General features: G+C 36.3%; 1 protein-coding gene across 21 annotated transcripts; it reads left to right on the forward strand.

Moving 5' to 3' along the window:
* Window positions 1-69: 69 nt before the first annotated feature.
* LOC109089015 (abl interactor 2-like) lies at window positions 70-24,069 on the forward strand. Of its 21 annotated transcripts, none has more exons than XM_042754963.1 (12): window positions 76-359; window positions 6,965-7,132; window positions 7,481-7,657; window positions 8,667-8,684; window positions 8,797-8,894; window positions 13,580-13,726; window positions 15,711-15,829; window positions 16,431-16,664; window positions 17,984-18,172; window positions 18,767-18,853; window positions 20,550-20,741; window positions 22,380-24,069. In XM_042754963.1, the coding sequence occupies exons 1-12, from the start codon at window positions 243-245 to the stop codon at window positions 22,553-22,555; spliced, it is 1,722 nt and encodes a 573-aa protein (XP_042610897.1). In that variant the 5' UTR covers window positions 76-242; the 3' UTR covers window positions 22,556-24,069. The 21 variants fall into 21 exon arrangements, with proteins under 21 accessions (XP_042610916.1, XP_042610900.1, XP_042610897.1 ...); XM_042754962.1 differs by having other exon boundaries at window positions 80-359; window positions 15,708-15,829; XM_042754966.1 differs by lacking the exon at window positions 18,767-18,853 and having other exon boundaries at window positions 71-359; window positions 15,708-15,829.

Here is a 24,069-nt window from a genome sequence, read left to right on the forward strand (position 1 = left end):
TATGCATTCATCCTCCTTCCATCTTGGCCAAATAATGAAACCATTCTGTTGAATAGAGCATTACAGAGATACAGAAAGAGTGACAAGTAGAAACATATTGGGGAGGAGGAAAGAGAATTGTGAATGTGAAACAGAGAGAGAGGGGGGTAATGTGGTGGTGTTTTCCTCTTGCGTGCATCAGTGAGGCAGAGGGGAGTGTGATGGTGGTGTTTTCCTCCCGCATGCATCAGTAAGATGTGAAGATGGCGGAGCTGCAGATGCTGTTGGAAGAGGAGATTCCTGCTGGTCGAGGAGCTCTGCTGGACAGCTACGCCAACCTAGAGAGAGTCGCCGAGTACTGCGAGAGCAACTACATTCAGGTGACATTACAAAACCCAAAAAATTCCGAGACACGGCCAGATACAAGATGAGAAATGACACGGGAGATAAATGATCCGACTGCTTGTGTTGTCGAGTGACAATGCCGTCGAGCGGATTTAATTCACGGCATATTATTATTGCTTGTAATTCATACTAGTTTCTATTGCACTAATTCAACACTTAACACACTTTATAATTGGTCTGTTGCATATTTTCAGTGGTTTTGTACATAAATGGAGCCTCAAACGCTGAGCTAGTAACGTTAGGCTAACGCGCTAGCCGAAGCGAAACCAATGTAAACCTCAATATTATCACATCAAAAGACTGTTTATTTTTGTTTTTTTTAAATCAAGTAAGAATTTATTCGTTTTATATGCTTAATTAAAACAGAGTGCTATGATTTAAAGTGGTGTGTTAATGAGTAATAGTGTTTGTGAAGATCTTTTAATCAAAGCAGCGCAGTGTTTTTGAAGTTAGCTCCGCTGCTAAATGCTGGGGGCTTATGGGGACTGTTATTATTTGATAAATCTGCTTTGTAGTGTAGTTATCTATTAATGTTAGTGTTTCTACTAGTTTGATATTATTAGGGTGTTGTTTGTATTAGTTTATGGTCTAGAGGGAATACGTGTATAAGTGATAGTTTTCTGTTTTAGTATTTTTGGTGCCATCGCGTTTAATCATTTGCGTTTTCGAAATCGCGAGATTTTATTTTTGTTTGATTTATTTTATTTTGTGTTTGATTTTATTTTATTTTATGTATGGTATTTTTGTTGTAGTAAATTTGTTTTTTTTTTTGGTTATGTTTTGTTTTGGCCATGTAAAGCAGTGCTTGCTTACTATGGTATTACACAAATACCACAGCTACTATTCAAGAGCTATGATAAATGCAGTTTTTCCCCCTGCTAACATGAGTTTGATGATTCACTCTGGAATCTGTGAAGTGCTTCTGGAACGAAAAAAATGAATGACTAAATTCATGTTATTTTCAGCATTCCTGGGGGATCCACAGAAGTGGGTGTGTAAGGATCTGCACTTCTGTTTAGTGTTTGTCATGCATCATGTTTAGTGATTAAAGATATTGAAATTTTTTGCTTTTATTGTTCAGAGAATGTAGAGTGTGTCACATGGGCCCCGGCAGATCAGTGACTGGATGTCACTGGATATGAGTTTGTTCTCTGTGGATGCTGATTCCAGTACTTTTGAGTCGTGGTGATGCGTTGATGATATATTTTGTGTTTTTGTTGGGTTTTGCGGCCTGTTGTTGATGCAACAATAATCGGGGTTTTAGTTTTTGAGTGTGAGATCTCAGTTTTGTAGATGATGATAAAGGGTTTGCTTTGTGATTTGACTCGGGGGTCTCAGTTCATATTGTACCTGATTCAGGCCCTCATGAATCATGCAGAGCACACAGAGAGTTTTGTTATGTTATCTGTAAATAAAGTCTGCTGGTTGTGAGCGATCATAGTATTTTCCTCACTTTATGGCTTTGTTATAGCAGGTTCAGAAATACCGTAATAGCTTCATGTGACCGGGCTTGGATTTCTTTCCATGGCAGCTTGTAGCTCGGGTTGATATGAGTCTTTGCTAGCATGTGGTCTGGTTTTAGTTTAGCATGTAACCCAATATTTTCCTCTTCCTCAGTTCATGCATATTGCATACAGATATGTTAGTGAATGTCATGATGTTTTTTTGATTAAATAAGCCTGAACACATTTGTTGTTTGTTTTGGGAAGGCCATGTTAATAGATAGCCTTATTGTCGCATTATTTTGCACGTGTCATAGATAGAAGTGTTTTGGATTTCTGGTGTTTTGAATAAAATGGGGTCTGATGTTTTCCTCAAAGTGTCAATGACAAAAGAAGGTTTTTATCTCGAGCTGACAGTGCAATGACTGTTCTCCTATAGTTTATCACCTCATCTTGACATTCAAACCCTGCATGATTGTCTTTCTTCAGTAACACACCAAATGGCTAAATAATATCCATATTTTGAAAATGGAGTAGATAAAACTATCATGAAAGTAGAACTAGGGCTTGTGAGAATTCCAAGTCTTCGAAAGCTGTATGGCAGTTTTGCACAAAGAAAAAAAAAGTAAACTGTTATTCCCTGAAAATCTGAGCTGGAGCTCACAAATCTCTTTTGCTTGGTTCTTCTTGGAATTAGATTTAACCAAGAAGAACCAAGGGTGCTTTGGAGTCAATTATAATGTCATATCTGTGATGAAAGGTACATACTATTATTATTGACTCCAAAGCACCCTTGGTTCTTGCATGTTTTGCATTGTAATCAGTCACATTACATCTAAAATCATGACTGTAAATTAGATTGAAGAGGTACTGCATATTTATTATTAGTGTGTAAGTGTGTGTCATTATTTATTATCAGTATTTATTACACTGCTCTGTGGAATACTTGATTCTGATTGGTCATTCCGAGGTATGTTATCCCTGGATAACACAGGCTCATCCGGGTAACAGCAGTCTGCGCTGTACTCTTGCTTGAACTATTTTTGTTCTTGGTGGAAGCTTTCCGTTTGTTAAGCTAATAAAATATTAAAACTCAATTCAAAATGGTGTACAATTGTTTAATTATGTCATCCTGGTATCGCGGACTCGCTCTCGTTTCATACAAACCCAGCTGCTGCCATTTTGCTTCGATTGTTTTGTACGCTGCAATGGATTTTAAGAGAACTAACATACTGGTAAGGTTTTAAAACATTTTCGTCTTAATTATTTTATTGCCTTAATTATTTTGTGGTGAAATGTTGTGTAATACGTGGTTTGACTGCACCGTTTCCCTTAAATGTCTGTTTAGTTCATGGAAGCTTTGCGTTCAAATATTTAAACTCAAATCAATATTTCACGTCGAATTATTTACTTATGTGGCAAGTAGCCGTGTAATAAGCAGGATAATGTACATCCAGCCGGTTGTTCTCGCAGAATAAACCCCTTCAGGCTGATCAAGACCCCCCTGTTGGGGTTTATTCTGCGAGAACAACCAGCTGGGTGTACATTATCCCTTACATAAGCAACAGCCATTTTGAGGCCAGTGCTTACATGAAGCTGTAGTATGGCAGTTGAAGACTTGAAATATAGCGTACAAACCAAGTGGAACACATTTAAGATGTTTTTTTGAAACTTGGCTCTGGCCGAATAAATCATCATATACTGTTGTTAAATGGAAAAGAGCAGCTCAGACATTCAGATGTCTCCTTTTGTATTTCACTGAAGAAACAAAATAATTGGAGCAACATGAGGTTGACCTATGGGTGAACTAATAATTAATGGTCAGTATGTTAACTCAGCCAGCTGATGTTTTGGGGAATTACTGTTTTAGTTGGTTTTGATATGAATTTTCTTTGGCTTTTCATGTGTTTTGAATGCTATCAGGTGTGTTTCTCTCACACACTACCCTCCTCCCCCACTATCCTCACTCACTGTTCCGTTCATCACTGGGCCTTCCCATATATTTGACAGCATCACCATGGATACACCGGAAGGGAATGAATGATGGTTGTAGGCAGCCAGTGACTCGAGGCGTTTTTCCCGTTCCAGTGCTTTGCTCTGATTGGTTGCTGCAGTGTCTGTTTTGCTTGTACATGTATTGGAAATTAATCATGAAGGGGAGTATGGTTGTGTGATATTGACAAAAAAAAGAAATATCAAAATTTTCTGGAATGTGTGTGTGTGTGTGTGTATATATATATATATTATATATATATATATATATATATATATATATATATATATATATATATATATATATATATACATACACACATATATATATAATAATTTTTTTTTTTGAGTGTATTTTTGTGTTGGTGCCTTGGCAGTTTTTTCAGTGAATATTGAATTGTTTATTTTTTTATTTATTTTTTGAATGAAATAGGCCTAGTTCTTTAAGCATGTAACTAAAACCTGAAGTAAGTGATGGCAAGTCACTGTCTTAAGCGAGTCATTTAGTCGTTTATTTAACAGATTTGTTCAAATGACTGATTCATTCATTCAGGAACAAAATTAAGCATTTATGAATTGGTCATTGAATCATTGACTCACTAGTTTAATTAAAAAAAAAAACAGATTCGTTCGGACTTCGGAGACATGCAACAGTTCTTCTCTGGCTTATTTTGAAACTGTTTTCATTGATGAAAGACAATATTGTGTGTAAAATCTATATCACCTAATATTAAACAATATTTCACCCAAAAATAGGGCTGGGCGATATGGCCAAAATTTATATCACAAAATATTTCTTAATTTCGTTCGATATGATATAATTCTTATTTCAATATGAACATTATTAAAAAAAAAAAAAAAATCCCTCATAAAAACTGCCAAGAGCACCCACAACATAAGTCTGTACTCTGTACCTGCAAACCTATGAGAAATCAGTTTGCCAAGTCTATGAAACCTCTTCCTATAAAACGATTTAATTTTTTTGAAAAAAACAAAAAACAGGACAAATAAAGTAATGTTCACCTTTTATTTGTATTTAGCCTTCATACAAACAAGAAATGTGAAATCACTGTCAAATAAACATCTCAGACTCAGACTCACCTTATTAATTATTAATATCTTTAACTCAAACAATAGGCTAACAGACCAGTCAAAAAATTTTTTGTATGTAAGTTTTTTGTTGTTTTTTAAGTAATTTTTTTATTGTTTTTTAGCCTGCATTTATTTGATCCAAAATACATCAAAAACAGTAACATTTTGAAATATTTTTACTATGCAAAATAACTTTTCTATTTGGAAATATTTTAAAATGTAATTTATTCCTGTGATTTCAAAGCTCAATTTTTAGCATCATTACACCAGTCACATGATCCTTCTGAAATCCTTCTGATATTCTGATTTGCTGCTCAAGAAACATTTATTATTAAGTTGAAAATAGCGCAGACTTTTTTCAGGTTTCTTTGATAAATAGAAAGTTCAAAAGAACAACATTTATCTGAAATAGAAATCTTTTGTAACATTTATAAATGTCTTTATCATAACTTTTGATCAATTTAAAGCATCCTTGCTAAATAAAAGTATTAATTTCTATAACCTTCCCCCCAAACAAAAATGATACTGACTCCAAGCTTTTGAATGTATAGTGTATAATGTGTATAGTGTATAATAGTGTATCTTTCATCAAAGAATCCCAGGAAAAATGTACTCAACTGTTTTAAATATTGATAATCCGCAAATCAGAATATTAGAATGATTTCTGAAGGATCATGTGACACTGAAGACTGGAGTAATGATGCTGAAAATTCAGCTTTGATATCACAGGAATAAATTACATTTTAAAATCTATTCAAATAGAAAGCAGTTATTTTAAATAGTAAAAATATTTCAAAATTTTACTGTTTTTTTTCTGTACTTTGGATCAAATAAATACAGGCTTGGTGAGCAGAAGAGATTTCTTTAAAAAAAAAAAAATCTTACTGTTAAAAGACTTTTGACTGGTAGTGTAGGCTGATTATTCTTATAGATTGAAACAAATGTGCTTCAGCCAGGACAAAGAAAAAAAAAATGGTTGTTGGAGATGGTTTTATTTTTGCAGGAGGCGCTTTAAGAGCGGCAGAAACAGCAGTTTCCCCAGTAATGGCTGTAATCAAAGCAGCTCCGCTAGTGAACGCTACTTTATCAGATAAAATAAAAATGGATTCGAAACTTTTCTGAAGACAAATTTCTGTTCCCTTCAGAGATACATTCATATAAAACACCCGCGCCACGTTTTGATTTTGAAACCTGCAGTGCTCATGCTTATTCAACGAAGTCAAATACTACAAATAAATCAATGTATGCGAAACACTGGTAATGTATATCAAAATATCGGAAATGTTTAAAAATCATATGACCGTTATTGAACAAAATCATATTGCGATACATATTGATATTGAATTATTGTCCAGCCCTACCCAAAAGTTTATAAAAAAATGTCATTTACTCACTCTCATGTCCTTTCAAACCTGTATAAGTCTCTTTCTTATGTTGAAGACAAAAGATGTTTTAAAGATTTTTTGTTGGTCCCCATTGAATTCCATAGTAAGGAAGGAAAAACTATGGAAGTCAATGGGGACCATCAACTGTTTAATTACCAGCATTCTTCAGAATATCTTCTTTTGTGTTCAACATAAGAGAAAAACTCATATAGGTTTGGATCAACATCAGATCAAATTTGGGTGAACTATTCCTTTAAGTTTATTCAATATTCAGCTGTTGGATAAAATCAGTCACGTTTGCAATGAAGCTGATATTGGGAAAACAGCACTCTTGCATGTGATATTGCTTAACTATATCATATTATATAGATAAAGACAGAAGCTGGGCTTTTTCGTCTACATAGTTTGAATTTTGGGGGCGTTCTAATAGGTTACATAACCAAATGCAAGCATGCATTCTCAAGGCATACTCAAAAATGTCAGCTCACACACTGTTAAAACAATAATATTATAGTAGATGATGCGTATCGCACACTCCTAAAGGGGAGTGTAAATGAGGGAACAGAAATTAGGCCACGAGTTAATATCATGTTCTCTTTCACCTCTATTCATCCTTCTGTGCTGAGATTAACACACACTCTCTCTCCTTTTCCTTCTCCCTCCGTCTAGTCTCCAGATAAGCACAGAGCTCTAGAAGAAACCAAAAGCTACACTACTCAGTCTTTGGCCAGCGTAGCGTATCTGATCAACACTCTCGCCAACAATGTGCTTCAGATGCTGGATATACAAGCGTCTCAGCTACGCCGCATGGAGTCGTCCATCAATCACATCTCACAGGTGCTTTTTACTGCTATAACAAATATCTAATAATGTGGATACGTTGTACATTGCAATTTTGCTTCTTTCACTTAAATTTCTAAGGCAAGCATCACTATTAATATTGTTCATACTTAAAGTAAAACGTTAACTCAAATCAATAACCTTGAGTACTTTACTTTGACACATAGCGCTACTTTTATATTAATGAAATTAGATTTTATATTTTATGGTTGAATTCTCTTCTACAGACTGCTTGCACGATTCATGTCCTACTTTAGGCTCGTCTTGACTTTCAGACCTGTATTTTGATGTGTTTCTGTGTACATTTCTGCCTACATCGGATCACATGTCATCATTCCTCCACAGACGGTGGACATCCATAAAGAGAAGGTGGCCAGGCGAGAAATTGGCATCCTCACCACCAATAAGAACACTTCCCGCACACATAAGATCATTGCACCAGCCAATCCTGAGAGGCCTGTACGCTACATCCGCAAGCCCATTGACTACAGTATGCTGGATGACTTGGGCCATGGCGTAAAGGTAGGGTTGAAGCCAGTCTGTGTGTTTGTGTTTGTGTAGTTTACTTCTTACATTTGTAAGAGCACTGAATAGGGTGTAATTATAAATTGGTATTAAAATAGTATTACTTAAGGTGTGATCACGTTAGCAACATTTCGTGGACAAAAAAGGTCCATTGTCAATAGTGTAATGATGTATGATGTAGAGCTCACACAGAAGTCACGTTCAAACCAAGCAGTTTTCTGATGGTCAACAAATTTGTGTGACCAACCAATACTAAACCTGCATGGGAAAGTTTTTCTCCATCACATGAAATTCCCAAATGACTGTTTTGACCATGAAAATTTAGCAGAAAACAGTAGGTTTGACCACACCTTTAGAGGCTTGCGTATTTCAATACTGATTTGCTGTAAAAAAAAAAAAAAAAAAAAAAAAAAAAAAAAATTGTTGGGGAGAGGTATACTAAAATAGTTTGGTGTACAAAAAAACTTAAATAAATAACAAACAAAGTCCTGATATTATTTGCTTCAAATATCTTCAAGAGCTATAATTTTATGTGTTACATAAAGGAGTTAGTATTTATTAAAAATATATGTTTTTGTAAAATGCAAAATTAAGTAAATTCATATAAAATAAGTAATTTTTTTTTCTTTCTGATTTGGGGGCAGCCATGTTAAGATCACATGTCCAGCTCAATGCTACTCACTTTATTTCATTTATTGTACACGTTGCCTTGTTAAATTAATCATGGCTGCCTGTGAATAACTTTTGTCCTGTTTTAAATGACTTAAAAAGTTTGATTTAACATTGCTGCTATATCAGTCTGCACAACATAAACACAAAATACTTTGCATCTTTTAATAATGGTAATATTGCCAAATACTGTGCATTACTAATTTATATGAATGTATTTTGCTTTGGATCATATAGACTCTGCCTACCTAACTAGCTGCTCTTTGTGTGTTTGCACACTAACGGTTTGCATCTTTTCTCTCCTCACCTTTCTTATTGCCTTCATTTCTGAGTGTAGTGGTTACTAAGGTTTAAGGTAAGGATTCAGTCGGGTTTTTTGTTGATGCGTGTTTTTTTATGCGGTCCAATGTCAGTGACTTTACATTTGTTCTGACTCAGAATAATGATATTTGACACTTGCCCTTCAGGTCAACGCCCAGAATATGAAAGCGGGTACAACTCCACGCACAGCCGCCCCTACCCAGAAACCACCCAGCCCTCCCGGCCCGGGCAAAGGAACCCTGGGGTAAGTTAGTGCACATTTGCACAGGCTCTGATTTTTAACTTTAGTCTTGATGGCGTTTATGAAAGTAATAATTTGTTAGGAAATGCCAGTAACATATATTTTTTTCAAGACCTAAACTTCATAGCTGTGTACAGATGTAGTTTAATTAAAATATTCTGTCAGACTGCCATCTGGACTGGAGGTAAAACTCACTGCGGTACATTAATATTAAATAAAAAAAGCTTATGTTTGTCAAACTGTTTTTCTGTACAGAATGTTTGGGAGGTTTTGATTTTTATAGAAAGAACAGAGGTGGTTTTTAAAAGGGGTCATATCATGATGAATAAAACTTTCCTTGATCTTTCCTAGATTAATAGAGCTCATTGTACTATGAAAACATTCTGTAACTTTCAGAACTCAATACTTATGGTTTTTATTTCTTTGGTGAAATATCGTGATAGGTGTTGGTTTACTTAGATGGTCATCCACACACAGCAAAGAGTACCCTATACCCACATGATCCGCAAGCCCAATATTGACAATAAATGTTAAATTTAAAATAAATACAAAGAAACAGTTTGTGATTTTTTTTCTTATCCTATTTATTCATGAATAAAACTATCACTTTCATGCTAGATAGTAAAATAAAGCGATTACAACTTATTTTACATGTAAACATCATCGATACCAAAGTATATTTGAAATGTCAAAGGTATCACAATTTATCTATTTACAAATTATGCAATTATCAGACACAGATATTACCTGTCACTCTCGCTGTCATCCTTTCTTGCCCTCTTTGCAAAAAAAGCTGTGATTTTTTTCCATAGTTTTGAAAGATAAAACCCTTTTTTGATAGACCTGATAATTATTTTAGTATAATCATATCAATTAAAAAGTAGCATTAAAACATAGCGTTAAAAGGTGTAATAGTGTAATTTTTTACCATATAAAATTTAATACAATTAGCAGCTAGCTAGCAACAGCTTGCTTTGTGCTTTGATCTAGTTTCATCTCACTCCAGTCTAACTTTAAATTAAATGATTTTATAGGTAATTTACTACACATTGTCATAGGCCTATACATACTGTGGATTATTAAGGCTAAATTTTACTAACCACTCTTGCTAAATGGGGGTAAGCACACTTACTTTCTCATTTCAGATGTGTATGTTCTTCTAAGAAGTAATGATTTGTTATACATCGACACTGACGGGCAGACCGACTGCTTTAACCATTCATTATAATGAATCGGCTCAAAGGAGTCATTTGGTCGCGAATCGGACTTTAGCGGACGTGTTGTGTGGGGATCCTGGTTAGGACATCGCGAAAGATTTGGTCAACACACACACACACACACACACACACACACACACACACACACACACACACACACACACACACACAACACTTCTTAACTGGATAGATTTTTTTGCGTTTATTTAAAGTTATGTCAGCTGCATGTGCGGAATGCTTGTCACAAGTTGTAAGAGAAGATAAGGCGACTTTTTTTGACTGCAATTCACACCCAGCGGTAATTTTAGCAAAAATATTCTCCGAATGCACCACGTGAAACATGGATTCGGTCTTCCGACCTTTAGGATCAGTTGATTTTGACGCGAGGGAGAGAGCAAAGACAGAACTGAAGACGGAGAGTGCGCGCGCGGGGGTGGGGCGCTGTGCTCGTTCTCTCCGTCACTCCGTCTGTAGCCTGCTTCACTCACAAAAACCCAATTACAGATCAAATAAGGCTTTGGCGGGACAAAAAAAATCGTTTTTGGCGCGGCCGCCAAAAAATTTTCAATGTAGGAAAAACCCTGTTATGGCACATTCCACAAAGATCACTTGTTGATATGAACACAGTGTCCTAAACAGACGTGATGCAATATGATTTCACTGACAATGGACATTATTGTCCCTAAACACTTGTAAAACGAATATCCATGCATATTTTTAGGGTGTCTTTAGTTTTATCATATTTCTAAAAGAAAGATACACCTTTACAATCCTCAATGAAAACAGCTGTGCTCCTGGAGACGTGCTGTGGGCGGAGGTAAAGAGTCATGAGCACTTGCACACTGATTGCCTACAAAACAGAGAAATTTGTTGCAGTTTTTACTTACCGCCTCTGGTTCCGAATCATGACCATGATCTTTTATCGCTGAGCCCACTCCATCTTTCAGTATCAAACAATGTGCAAATCCAGTGTCGAACTCGGCTTTGTTTATAAAAACATTCATCACCGAAAAACATTCATCACCAAAATGACGGGAACAAACAAACACACTTACGAAACCCCTTTGCTGCCCCGGAAAAACAAACTGCATCCACTGTTCACGTAATGCTGGGTTCTTTGGGAAGCTGAGTAAGGTTATCTTTCCCTCACAACCAAAATCACACTTCTTTGGAGACCTTCTTCTAGAGCAAGTCCTGTGTAGCGCTGCAGACGATGTTGTTGGAAAAAAAACTTGGAATTTTTTTTTTTTTAAACTTACAAAGGAGTGTGGCAAATCTAATTTTTGGCACAGAAATACTCCGTCATACGTCCAAATAATTTTTTTGAAATTTTTGCCATATTTAGCATGAGAATCCAACTCTTTAACAGTGTAAATAACTTGGAATGCATGAAATAGCATTAGACCTCCACTTTCTCTAACCAAATAAGTTAATCATGACTATAACTATAAATATCACACATAACTGAAAATGTTTTCTTGTGCATGAAGTCCATATTGACTACTGAATCAAACGAAAACAAAAAGACGTGCATTTCAGGCTTCAGGTCTCAGAACATTTTGGCCTGATCTAAATTGCTTTTGCATCATATTTCAGTTCAGAAAGCTTAACTTGCATTCTAAATGGACATCCAGGAGTGAAATAATATAATACAAATGCATGAAATGACCCCTTTAAATTGTGAGATATTATTGTGCACATGTGTTGATCTGGTGGTTGAAAAGAAAATTCTCTCTGTCGCTTCTCTCCATCTCTTATCTAATCTCTATTCCTGACAGCCACGCTTGCACACATCTATGACTGTGTGTATTGTACTTAACAGTTTTGGCTTGTTCTCTGTTCAGGTACAGACACACTTAATCACACTGGATCTGTGTGTTTCAGTCTTTGTGCCTTTTTCTGCCACTGCAGGTCACTGTGGAGAGCAAACTATCATGTTGTGTTTGCGATGTGTTGTTATTATTTTATGTCATTGAGTTTTTGCAGCTGATGTTGTTAAACCTCAACTGTGTTCTTCCCGCTCATACCCATGTCCACGGCCCCAACCCCTCACTGTCACCATGGCAACACAGCGGCCAACCACAAGCAGTTCAGACAACCTTCTGCAATACAACACAACAGGCTCCTTTAAATATCTAAACGACACATGACAGATTCCTGCTAGGCAAGGGCAGTATGACAATAAATACTATACGACAGTAAGAATGCATCGCTGGTAGAGTGTTCCTGTACTGTGGTAAATATACTACATAAAGTTACATTATTTACCCATGAGAGCAGTGAAGAAACATGCAGTAATGTAAAAATGCAGAGTGGGATTTGTCCCAAACAAGTTAAGATTGTAACCAAGTACAGTTAACATTTGTTTACATTTGCTAAACAATTTCTATTTTAGACTGAGCTACATTATGTCATTATTATACACTGTTGTGTGCTTACACAGGTGTATGTATATCAGTTATTTAACAACATTTGGTGAATGTGGCTTTACTCACCAAAATGTAGAAGTTTATAATATAAATAAAAATAAATAAACTAAACTAAACTAAACTAAAATAACTATTTCTTATTTTGTTTACAAAAAACTGAATTTTGATCAAACACATATTTGTTATAATTGTATCTTTTGGTTTGCATCCATCTATATAAAAAAAGAGAAAATCCAATTAGATGAAGCTGAAGATTAACCAGTATTGCTTTTTATATGACCAATACAGTACAGATATTTTTATATATAATAAGTATCTTATTAATTTCTGCTTTTTAAATTTAATGTATACAGCAATTTTATATAATCTTAATAATAGTAAAAATGTTTTTTTTTATTAACTATACAATAGAAAATTGCATTTAGAAAATGTTATCAATAACAAATAGCAATGTTTAAATAATAATATTTTTTTCTTTGTGTAACATTTTTTAGATAAAATGCTACACATTTCTCACTTGAGAATGAACAAACACTGTTATTTTCCTGTTGAATGCACAGTGGTGTGACATTTATTAAAACTGAAAAGTAGAAAAGTGTAAAGTATTAGTCAAACAAATTTTTGGTCTATTTCTAATTAAGTATTTTTCATTTGTAAAATTATCTTAAGGCATTGTCAGGTGACTATTTATTATTTAAATCTATTACTATTTTTGTTGAATTGAAAATAAAAATAACTGTATTGTCATACACTGTTAAAATATATTGATATTATTTCTAGATCCAGACATTAAATGACCCATAATTTCATCTATTTTGGTTATACTGCCCACCGTAATTGCTATGCAGATCTACAAATAACTATAAATTAGATATGACTCATGAGGGTTTGCTTTACGGTACTATTGTGATGTTCTCAATGGATTTTTACACAAGATGTGACGCAAGATCTCCCAGTATGTAATTATTGGGGTCTGTCATCAATGATGTTTGACTCCACCACTTAGTGGATATTAAAATGTGAACCCCGCCCCCCTCGGCAGGCGGCACTCCCCTTACCGGACGCTCGAGCCTGTGCGTCCACCTGTCATCCCTAACGACTATGTGCAGAGTCCAACACGAAACACAGCACCACCCCTACAGAGCCCAGCTAGAACTGCATCCGTTAATCAGAGGACCCGTACTTACAGGTACTCTCACACACACACACACACACACACACTTACTCCACACACGCAGCATTATCCCCTGGACAGGCTTAAAATAATGAACTTTGAAAAGGAAAAAAAGGTCCCTAACACTTTCTCACTCTTTCCCACATCCTCTTTTCCTTTCCTGTCTGTCCTTCCTGTCGCTGTTGTTCTGTTTTTAAGCTGTCTTTGTTTGGTGTCTGTCGCAGTGTGACTCTCGGCCAAAGTAACAGTCACTCACTAACTTTCTCTTTTCTTCTCCTTTGCTTTCTATCTCTTTTGCTTGGATCTTTTTTTGGGTTCAGACAAGCCATAGCCTACTTAAAGAAGAGCTCTTTCCTGCTCTTTCACTCACCGTCTTTTTCTATTTCAGTCTTTCTTACCCGTATCTCTTCATCTCTTTGCTGTTTGCATTCTCAGCGCTCTGATTTTGAGAGACTCAGGGGACAAACAGAGAGCACATAATCACATTCTTAAAGAACACTTCCTCTTCTTCCTCTTCTCAGATTCTCTCCCACAATTCTTCGGTTCATGACCATTTGAAATGTGTATGAAAAGATCTTTCTTTGTTGATTCTATACATGAAGAGTTCAGATGCAAAAGACTCTAAGTGCCGTCTGAAATATTTTTCTAAATAGAGAATTTTTCTCAGGCTCCTGTGTGTTGGTTCAGTAATTTCACTTTAGTAGCAATGAACAGGTTATTTTTGTTGCCATTAAAGAAAAATAACTAAACATAAACATAGGAGCCTGAGAAAAATGCTCATTTTAGAAAAATATTTCAGACGGCACTTAGAGTCTTTTGCATCTGACCTCTTCACATTAATACACTACTGTTGAAAAACATTCAAAATGTTATAAAAGATTTTAGTTTCAACCCTTGGTGTTGAACTTTATCAAAGAATGCTGAAAAGGGTATCACAGATTCCAAAGAAATATTAAGCAACAGAACGTTTTTTTTTTAGCTGTTTTCGACCCTAAACTTTTGAAAAGTAGTGTAAATTTACTCCAGTTAATCAGGAATTGGACTGAAGTTGATCATCAAGTGGGAGTGATTGGGACATTTAGAAAACTCAGTAGTTTGACTAATGGTTAACCAAGCAAAATTGTTTAAATTAAATTCTCATAAAAAGCTTTAAATACAGAATGTACATTATGTATTGACAAGGCTGTTAGATTTATAACTGATAAGAGATGGAATTATTTCTGTTATTTGGCTAAGTGGGCATGAATGTCATCTGATCTAATCTGGAAGTACTTCTTATGCTTGGTATTAGCTGATAATCTGATAATGGCCACATATTGTCAGAATATTGACCAGGCTTTTAAATCAGTCTGCCATTATTATTATTAACTGATCTGAAAATGGTCGAATATGAGGTTATCCTTCATGGCCATTTAATCATTCCAGCACTAGTTAATCTGAAAATGCCTTTAGTACCTTTAGTCATCTCTTGGTATTATGGATTTGGCCAAATATAAACCAGGCTGATTAAATTATTTCATCTGTAGTTATCAGACGATAATCTGAAAATACCCAAGTATTGATTCCTTAATTGGCCTGGTCAATGAAATTTTGACAATGTTCTAAAATTTTTTTTTTTTTTTTTTGGTAAGGGACAAAATGAATTGTGAAAGGCTGAATGTGAGGTTATTTTACAGCTAGTTACCTTGTTAATGCACACTCTATTGTGAATTATTCATTCTTTAAAAAAATGTAATAACATTCTTCCTTTAAAATGACTATTCTTTTCTGTTAATGGTCTATTGAATAATGTAAACCAAACTGTTTTTTAGCCCTAATATTCAGTCTGGCTTCATTCTGGTACATCTGCATTTGAGGACAAAAATGAAGTCCCACCTACATTTTTTTTCCACCTAGTTCCCTATCCTGTTTGACTCAGAAATGCATCAAGTCATGGATGTAAAACCGGAAAATGCCGATTGACCTTATTTTGCACAATGTGTTTTGTGTGTGTCAGCAGTGGCAGCAGCGGCGGCAGTCATCCCAGCAGTCGCAGTAGCAGCAGAGAGAACAGTGGGAGTGGAAGCGTGGGCGTGCCCATCGCCGTGCCAACCCCTGCCCCGCCCACCGCATTTCCCGGTGAGATTCCTGTAACTATTATGCTGCCTTCATGCCATGTTGTAATTGCCGTAATTCTGAGATGACAACACAAGACATTTTACTCAAAGTTTTCATGTCGGACTCTGAGTTAGCACCTAAATTAACCAACGGCGGTCAGGTGGTACAGCGGTCACTGGTCCAAGTTGTAGCTCTCAGGACATTCTGAGTTAACAAGTTGTAATTACGAGTTCTGGAGCATGTGAGGGCTTTGTTGTTGATAGTGTTGCCATAGAAACACATTATTCAGCTATGAGTAGAATGTCATGTGTTGTCATCTCGGAAATTATGGTAATTATGACATGGCGTGAACGCAGCTTTAGTAAACGAATCTGAGAACTGTCCAAGGTTCTGAAGGAAGTATTGTTTTTACTTTATTGAAAGCTATCTCTTGTCCCACTTTTAGCGATGATAACTTCTCTTTCTGTTCACTGCCTCTTTATTTCTTCTCTTTTTACTCGCTGCACCTATCCCTACTCCCTGTGGACCTTTTTCTCCTTTTGACCTTTCTTTCCTGTGTTCTGTCACTCTTGTTCTCTTCTCCCCTGGGCTTCCTGTCTCTGTATGGTGCGCGGGGCTGCAGGTACAGCACCTGCCCCTCCCAACCCTCCCAAACCCCCTCCGAGCGTTGCTATTCCTGCACCTCCCGTACCTCCGCCACCTCCCACCCCAGAGCCAGTGCCCCCCGCCCCTGCCCCGACCCCTGCTCTGCCAGCAGAGGGCCCTCCTGAAATTCCACCACCTCCACAGCTGCCCCCCAACCTCCCCGTTTGCACCAACACCAACCCTCCTGCTGCAACTAGCACCCCCGCTCAAGGTGAGTCCCCTCACCCCCTCCTCAAGTCCATCTCCACACTCGTCCATCTTTAAGTGACATCCTGCACGAGATCATACGTGATTGACTCGACATTTCCCAGGATTCATCCCTCCTCCACCTCACCCAGGCTTCACCTGCATGGGCTTGGTTTGTCTTGGCTCGCTGTGCATCCGTGCTCCAGTTCTTGGTTGGATTACATTCCCTGTGGCGTTGGTCTCCATCACATCATTTGGTCCATCTCTACTTTCTGTTTGTGCTTCTTAGGGATTACTTTGGGGTCTTTCTTTTTATGATGAGATGCTTCATAACAAATTTAAGTGAGGAATTTTTTATGGGCCAACATATTTACATGGACTGATTGGTTTGAGGGTCATGTTTTTCTTTATAGCTCTGTCCCAAAACTAGTGAGCTGTCTACCTAGATAGTATTTAAAAGCATAATTTTTATGTCAGGGTTTATGTTGAGTTCTAGGACAGCAACCATGTTCAAGGCCCAGAAAGGTAGTGTAAGGACATTGTTAAAATAGTCCATGTGACATCAGTGGTTCAACCTTAATTTTATGAAGCTACAAGAAGAACCTGGATGCACTGTGCCTTGGAGGAAGACGCACACTGTACATAAAAGTTTTTGTGAACATGTCTGAAGATTTCGACAGAGAGAATGACTTGCAATTTTTGCCCAACCTTATTTATTTGAACCCAAATATACATACGATAACTAAGAGAAATCAACATTCTACATCGTTCTACACCATTGTTTTCTTTTGCATACAAAAAGTATTCATGCAGCTTCATAAAATTACAGTTGAACCACTGATGTCACATGGACTATTTTAACAATGTCCTTACTACCTTTCTGGGCCTTGAATGTATCAGTTGCTTTGCTGTCTATGGAGGGTCAGAAAGCTCTCGGATTTCATCAAAAATATCTTTGTGTTCCGAAAATAAACAAAGGTTATATAGGTTTGGAACAACATGAGGGTGAGTAATTCATGACACAGTTTTCATTTTTTGGTGAACTATCCCTTTAACTGTGAGCATTAGTTGTGTCTCATCTATTTATCATGAATGCTACTTTTGCAGACCTGCTGTCTGTGTGGTGTGATCCACATCAGTTAATTATGAGGTTTAATTTCAGTTAGGATGCTGCTTGGGAAGGAAGGTAGCAGAGAGTGGGGGTTTGGTCAGAGCTTGTGTTTTCAGTTCATTTCATATATTGTTTTATGTATTGTGGTCTGCCTATTGTGTATTCTGTACTGTGTGTCAAAAAAGAACAGACAGAATTGGTTTTAATTAATTAATTTTCTCTTTGTCTCCCAGGCAACGGTCCTCACTTTTACAGTATGAACCGACCAATGACACGGCACACCACGCCCTCAGTGGGAGGTTCCCTGCCCTATCGCCGGCCGTCATCAGTTACTGGACAGCCCAACAACATGCCTCAGAACACAAATCCAAACATGATCCAAAACCAGCTCAATGGAGGGCCACACTACAACCAAAACCAAGGTAGACACACTAGACATGCTCAAGTGTCCATATAATGGTAGAAAATAAATACAACAACTAGATAAGGAGCTTGTTTGTTATTAAAATCCATCTAGTGTTGTCAAAAGTACTGACTTTAATACCAGTTGGTACTGAAATTTTAAAAATGACCATTTCCTGCTAGGATTTGAGCACTGATGAGCGGATTCTTAAATGCTGCTGATTGGCGGTTGTGTTCGGGTGCTCAACAAATGTGACTGTGATTCGCTACAGTTTAGTTCTTTTTTAGTTTAGTTTAGTTTCGAGTATTAGCTACAGTGATCATTGCCTCACGCTCTTTACCAAGTACTCGCACAGAAGCGCATTTTTTTTTTTTTTTTTTTTTTTTTTTTTAATTCAGTCTGTACTTTTGACAACAGTAGTGGGTTCAGTCTTACTGGCTTGATCTGATTGCTCTCTCTTTTTTAACTTACCATCTCCTTTTTGGTTTTCTTGTCAACTTCCTCTCTTTTCTTTCCTTTTGTTTCACCCACACTCAATTTATTTTTGTTTGCTCATTTCCTTATCTTTTTTTCCTCTTTGAACTAAATTTGCCGCTGTTGTTGGGGTGGGTAGCCCCTATGGCCCCTCCACCCCCCTCTATTCTCCAGATCACCCCCCAGCTACCGCTCATGGGCTTTGTGGCTCGGGTTCAGGAGACCAGTAAGTTATTGGTTTGGGAAAATAATCTCGAATGTATGGAAGCCCGTTTCTGCTGCAGAATAGAATAGAATTTTAATTCACAAATCTGACATATTTTTCTCTCAATTCTGAGTTTGTGTCTTACAATTTGGTCCTTTTTTCTGAATTCTGATTTGATTCAGCCATAGGATGAAAATTGTGAAACTTTTTGTGAAAACTTTTCCTATTGCAATTCTAAGTGTAAAACACTCCAAATGGTGATATATAAATTCACAACTGCAAGAAAATTGTGATTTGAAAAGTCGCAATTACCTTTTGTATTAATTTCATGGTTGAAACAAATTGTGAAATGTAAAATTCATAATTGTGAGATGAAAATGTGGAATTACAAGAAAAAACGCTGGATTGTTAAAGTCACATTACCTTTTCATGACAGAAATGGGCATCCATGCAAATGTGTATGTGGTGGATTAATGAATGTTTTAATGTTTAACAGGTTTTGCATGCTATTTAAACATGCATGTTTGTGTTTATATATTGAAATGTCTCATTGTATTTCAGACTTTTTGCATGTTTTTTCACATCTGATTGGATCCATTAGTAACCCACTAAAACATAGTGTTAATGCATGCTGGGAGTTTCCAACAGTGTGTCCTAACCAGATGCAGTGAGATAAGATTCCAGCCAAAAGTCGTTTGTTTATCCACTCCAGACTTGACATGGTTACAAGATGCAACAAAATCAATCACAGATCACAGCCAATCAGAAGAGCGTGTGAGCAGGCTTGTACTCTCAATGAAATGAGAACATGATCAAATTTCTGAAAATAAAAATCTGTTCACTTTACATACTCAAGTGACTTTGTCTTGGAATACACTTACTTGTTCACACAAAGGTTACAGTTAGAACGTTGTTGTTTCCCAAGATTTGAACTCAATTATCCATTGTTGCTTTCATTATGGTTAAGCCACGCACATTTATGTTAAAAATCTAATTAAAGCCTTTTAAGATTATACAAAGCACATAATCAGCAATTGTGATTGTCATTGGACATAAAGTTTGTATGTTCTTGTTCCCAGCCGCAGCGTTGCAGAAATAAAAACCGTTACAAAAATAGAATCCCCTGACACGGCTGGTTAGGACAACACTGATTAATATGGAAAAAGATACCTTTTTTGTGTGGTGCCATGTCGCATGTGGTTAGGCCACATACATGCTGGATAATTTTCAGAAAATGTAAAAAAAGCCATTGTTTTGTTTAGCTGTTGCTGTTTAACAGCCTATGTTCTGTATATAAACCACTTCTTGGTTCATTTCAAATCAGACATGACTCAAAGTAATGACTTAAGGTTCAGTTACTGATAACTTTTTGAGTAATTCTATGGAACTGGCACATAAGAGTCAGCCTAATCATTTGTGTGTTTCATCTCATAACATTTAATTCAGAGTGAAAGAGTTAAAAGTCTTAATTTATTAATGTGGTGGAAAAAACACTAGCTTTGAACATGACCTTAGTGAAGATCCCTTTTCAAAAAAATTGCTTAATACTGCTGGTTTGAGGTCAGTGGTTATTCTACCCTTTCTAAATTTAAAACTCCACATTTTCCTCCTTCACTTCCCCATCCAGCATGAGTCATTTATCTCACATCAGCAAACAGAAGTTCCTCAGTTCCCCCAGAAATAGCTTATATCTGAGATTGTTTGTTCCTCCCTTTAGTCTCAGACGCTCCTCCACCGCCGCCTCCTGCAGAAGAGGTGGAGTTCGAGGAAGCAACCCCGCCCCCGCCTCCTCCAGAGGACTATGAGGATGAGGAGGGTGATGAAGAGGAAGAGTCAGCGGTGGTGGAGTACAGTGACCCCTACGCTGAAGAAGACCCGCCATGGGCCCCTCGAAATTACCTGGAGAAAGGTACGTTTCTGTTTTTAGCAGTTATTTCTGGCCGTTTCTCCCAGTGCACAGAAAACACTTGTTTGGGCATCTAGCAAAGCAGCTGTTTTCATTGTAGGTAACAAGCCATGCATGTGTAGCTCCTACTGATTTGAATGGAGAAAGATCCATATCTCCAACACTGTTGCTCACTATTGCATTTCAATAATGTATATCAAATCAGCAATGATTAAACATAATTATTGATCAATAATAGCAATGTTATCAGTTACTTGTTTAGCTCAAATGACAAAAACAATGTATAATCTTGAAGATTTTTTACAGTGAATACATTTTACTGAAAATCTATGGATGCCCATTTTTGCTACATAAGAAAAAGAAAATCAAGCTTTGATAAATCATAATTGTGACAAAAGTCTTAATTATAAAAAAAAGTTAAAATTGACAGTCAAAATTTGTGAGATTATAAAATAAAAACTTGATTAGACATGTTTAAATTTGTTTTAATGATTTTTTTACAATAATTACTTTTTATCTGATGATTTTAACAAAATTGAAATTATGACAAAAAGTCATCTCAGTAGTATCTCATAATTTTGACTTTTTGTATCATAATTATGCCACTTGCATGATTTTTTTTCTTATTTAGTGGAATGGCCATCTATAAAAGAATTATAGGGTTTTAAACTTAAATTTAATTTATCCAATGGTGATAATTATTTTTATATTGTGGCCAATAATAACCGATAAATATTATAGAAATGTAATAAAAATTTAATAAAAATAAAAACTACATAAACTAAACACTAATAATTCAAATCAGTCATATAGAATATCGATTTGAATAAGTAAATAATTTATATATATAAACTACATAAAAATACAACGTTGTTTTAAATTTAAAAAATTTAAAATAAATTTAGGCATCACAACATTATAATGTACAGTATGAAAAAATGTGAAAAAAGAGAAAGAGTTATTACATTATTAGTGTTTTTAAAAATTAGATTTATACATTAGGGTTGTTATAGTTGACTAAAACTGACACTAAAAAAAAACATTTCTTAAAATAAAAACTTGAAATAAACTTAAATATTAAAAAGTTTGTATTTCAGCTAGCCTAGCTGTCAAGGCAACATTTCTTGATGTTCTAAAATAAAACTGAAATAAAAATTAATACAAACTTTATAGACATATAAAAAACAAATACTACTTAAGCAAAATAGCTTTAAAGGCAACATTTCTTTATGTTATATGGTAATGAAAACAGAACACAAAAATGTTCCAAAAAAAAAAAAAAAAAAAAAAAAAGCGATGCTAATGCTGCTCCAGAGTAGGATTTCATGAACCTGGGCACAAGTGGTGCTAACCCCGATTCTAAATTACTTGTGTGAACAGTCCTTTACCCAGGATTTTAAAGCAGTGTTTAGAATGGCGATAAAAAATAAGCGCAGTGTAAAAAAGCTCTGATACTAAATTTATCAGTGGCATACATAATTACATATTCACTAGGAAGCTAAATGAAAAATGTCCCTAATATTGGCCTATAACCAATGTACTGTGGATATATTGTGCTATATACAGTATTTACAGTGCTGTAACACTTAATTACAATAAATACATGACCAGACTTTGTGTTTTTCTTCATTTTCCCATCAGTGGTGGCTATTTACGACTACACACGAGACAAAGAAGACGAGCTGTCCTTCCAGGAGGGGGCAATCATTTACGTCATCAAGAAGAACGATGACGGCTGGTTCGAGGGCGTGATGAGCGGCACCACGGGCCTCTTCCCTGGGAACTACGTGGAGTCCATCATGCATTACGCTGACTGAGCCAGCGGGTGGCGCCACTGCTCCTCTGTCCATCATCTTCCTCATTATATACACACATGCACACACACACACACACAAATGAATTCAGCTACACTACTTCATGCACAAGCTTGTTGCGGACAAACAGGCTGAGAACTTGCGGTGGTGATGATTTTAACGGGAAAAAACTGTTCAGATGTGTAAGATAAATACATTAGGAACATTTATTCATCTCTTAATTTCAGTCTCTTAGAAACATTTATCAGAAAAGTGTTGGTTTGCTTGACTTGTGTTGATAGTGATCGCTTTGCTTTCGCTCCTATCCGTCTCTACTCTGGAGGAATGGGTCTGACTAGCAGAAGGACAGTTGCACTTTCTCGTGGAAGACGGCCATCTTGGATGTGCATGTTCCTTTTACATCACCTCTTAACCGTGTGCTGTCCACTGACCAGCAATTGACAGAAAAAGCTTTTGCCAAGAATGACAGAACAGGGATTTTATGCATATTGTGGTGCCAGGTAATAGAGAGAGAGAGAGAGACGCATGGATTCAGGTGGGCTGCTTTTCTTTAGTTTTTCATTGCGTTAGGAGTTGAATTTCTTTTAAACCGTTACATTTGGAGTGCAGTTTGATATGTTTAGCAGGAGGATATACCAAAGGATTTCAGTGGCGTTTGGGATCACGAACGGGACCGACTACAACCTTAAAATACTTCTTTTTCACCATTCCTTTATAAGATTTTATTGCTTGAAATATTTGCAAGTATGTGTATTGTTTGTATGTATGATAAAAAGTAAAAAAAAAAAACACTATTAAATTGTTCAGGAAGTTTGTGCCATAAAGAAATGTTCGTAGATGGTCATATTTTTGGACGTGAGAGGTTGCTTCTTGAATCTCAGCACCGGATGTGGTGTTCTTCAGGAAGAACGTGTGTATTGTGAACTTTAACCTCCGATTCATCCCTTTGACCAACTGTGGACTTCAAGATACAAGACTATTCTCTATGTATGTTATATATTGATTTATATTATAGAAATACTATTGTGTTGGTGTATGACTGGTGTAGAGATAAGAGAACCCCATTTATCTGCAATAACAAAGGCACAGTTAGAAAGTCCTCAGTCGACGAGCTACAGAGATTTTTAAAGCACAAGAGATGCACGTGGTCTTAGGGAGACCTTGTAAAATGTGAAGAACTGATTTTTGGATGAAGAGATACTAAAAAACAGAAACCAGCCCAAGTTTTAAACATCCTCATACCCACATGCAGATAATGTGGAACAAACTGTACTAATGCACAGAGACTTTTTCTATCGAGTACTTTGATGTCTATATGTAAGTGTGTGTGAGTGCGTATGTGAGCGTGAAACCGATCGATTTCACCGTTTCTGGATCATTGGTGACTGACTTGCTTGTCTGTGTGCAAATCTTTATTTTCAATGAACGGTCTGTGGCGAGGGTGTGTGAATTGAGTCTTGCATGTTGATCATTTCTGTGATTTTCCTGCTGATGGAGAATAAACTGGATATATCTGG

Source organism: Cyprinus carpio, unplaced genomic scaffold, assembly GCF_018340385.1.
Source record: "Cyprinus carpio isolate SPL01 unplaced genomic scaffold, ASM1834038v1 S000006624, whole genome shotgun sequence".
Classification (NCBI taxonomy): domain Eukaryota; kingdom Metazoa; phylum Chordata; class Actinopteri; order Cypriniformes; family Cyprinidae; genus Cyprinus; species Cyprinus carpio.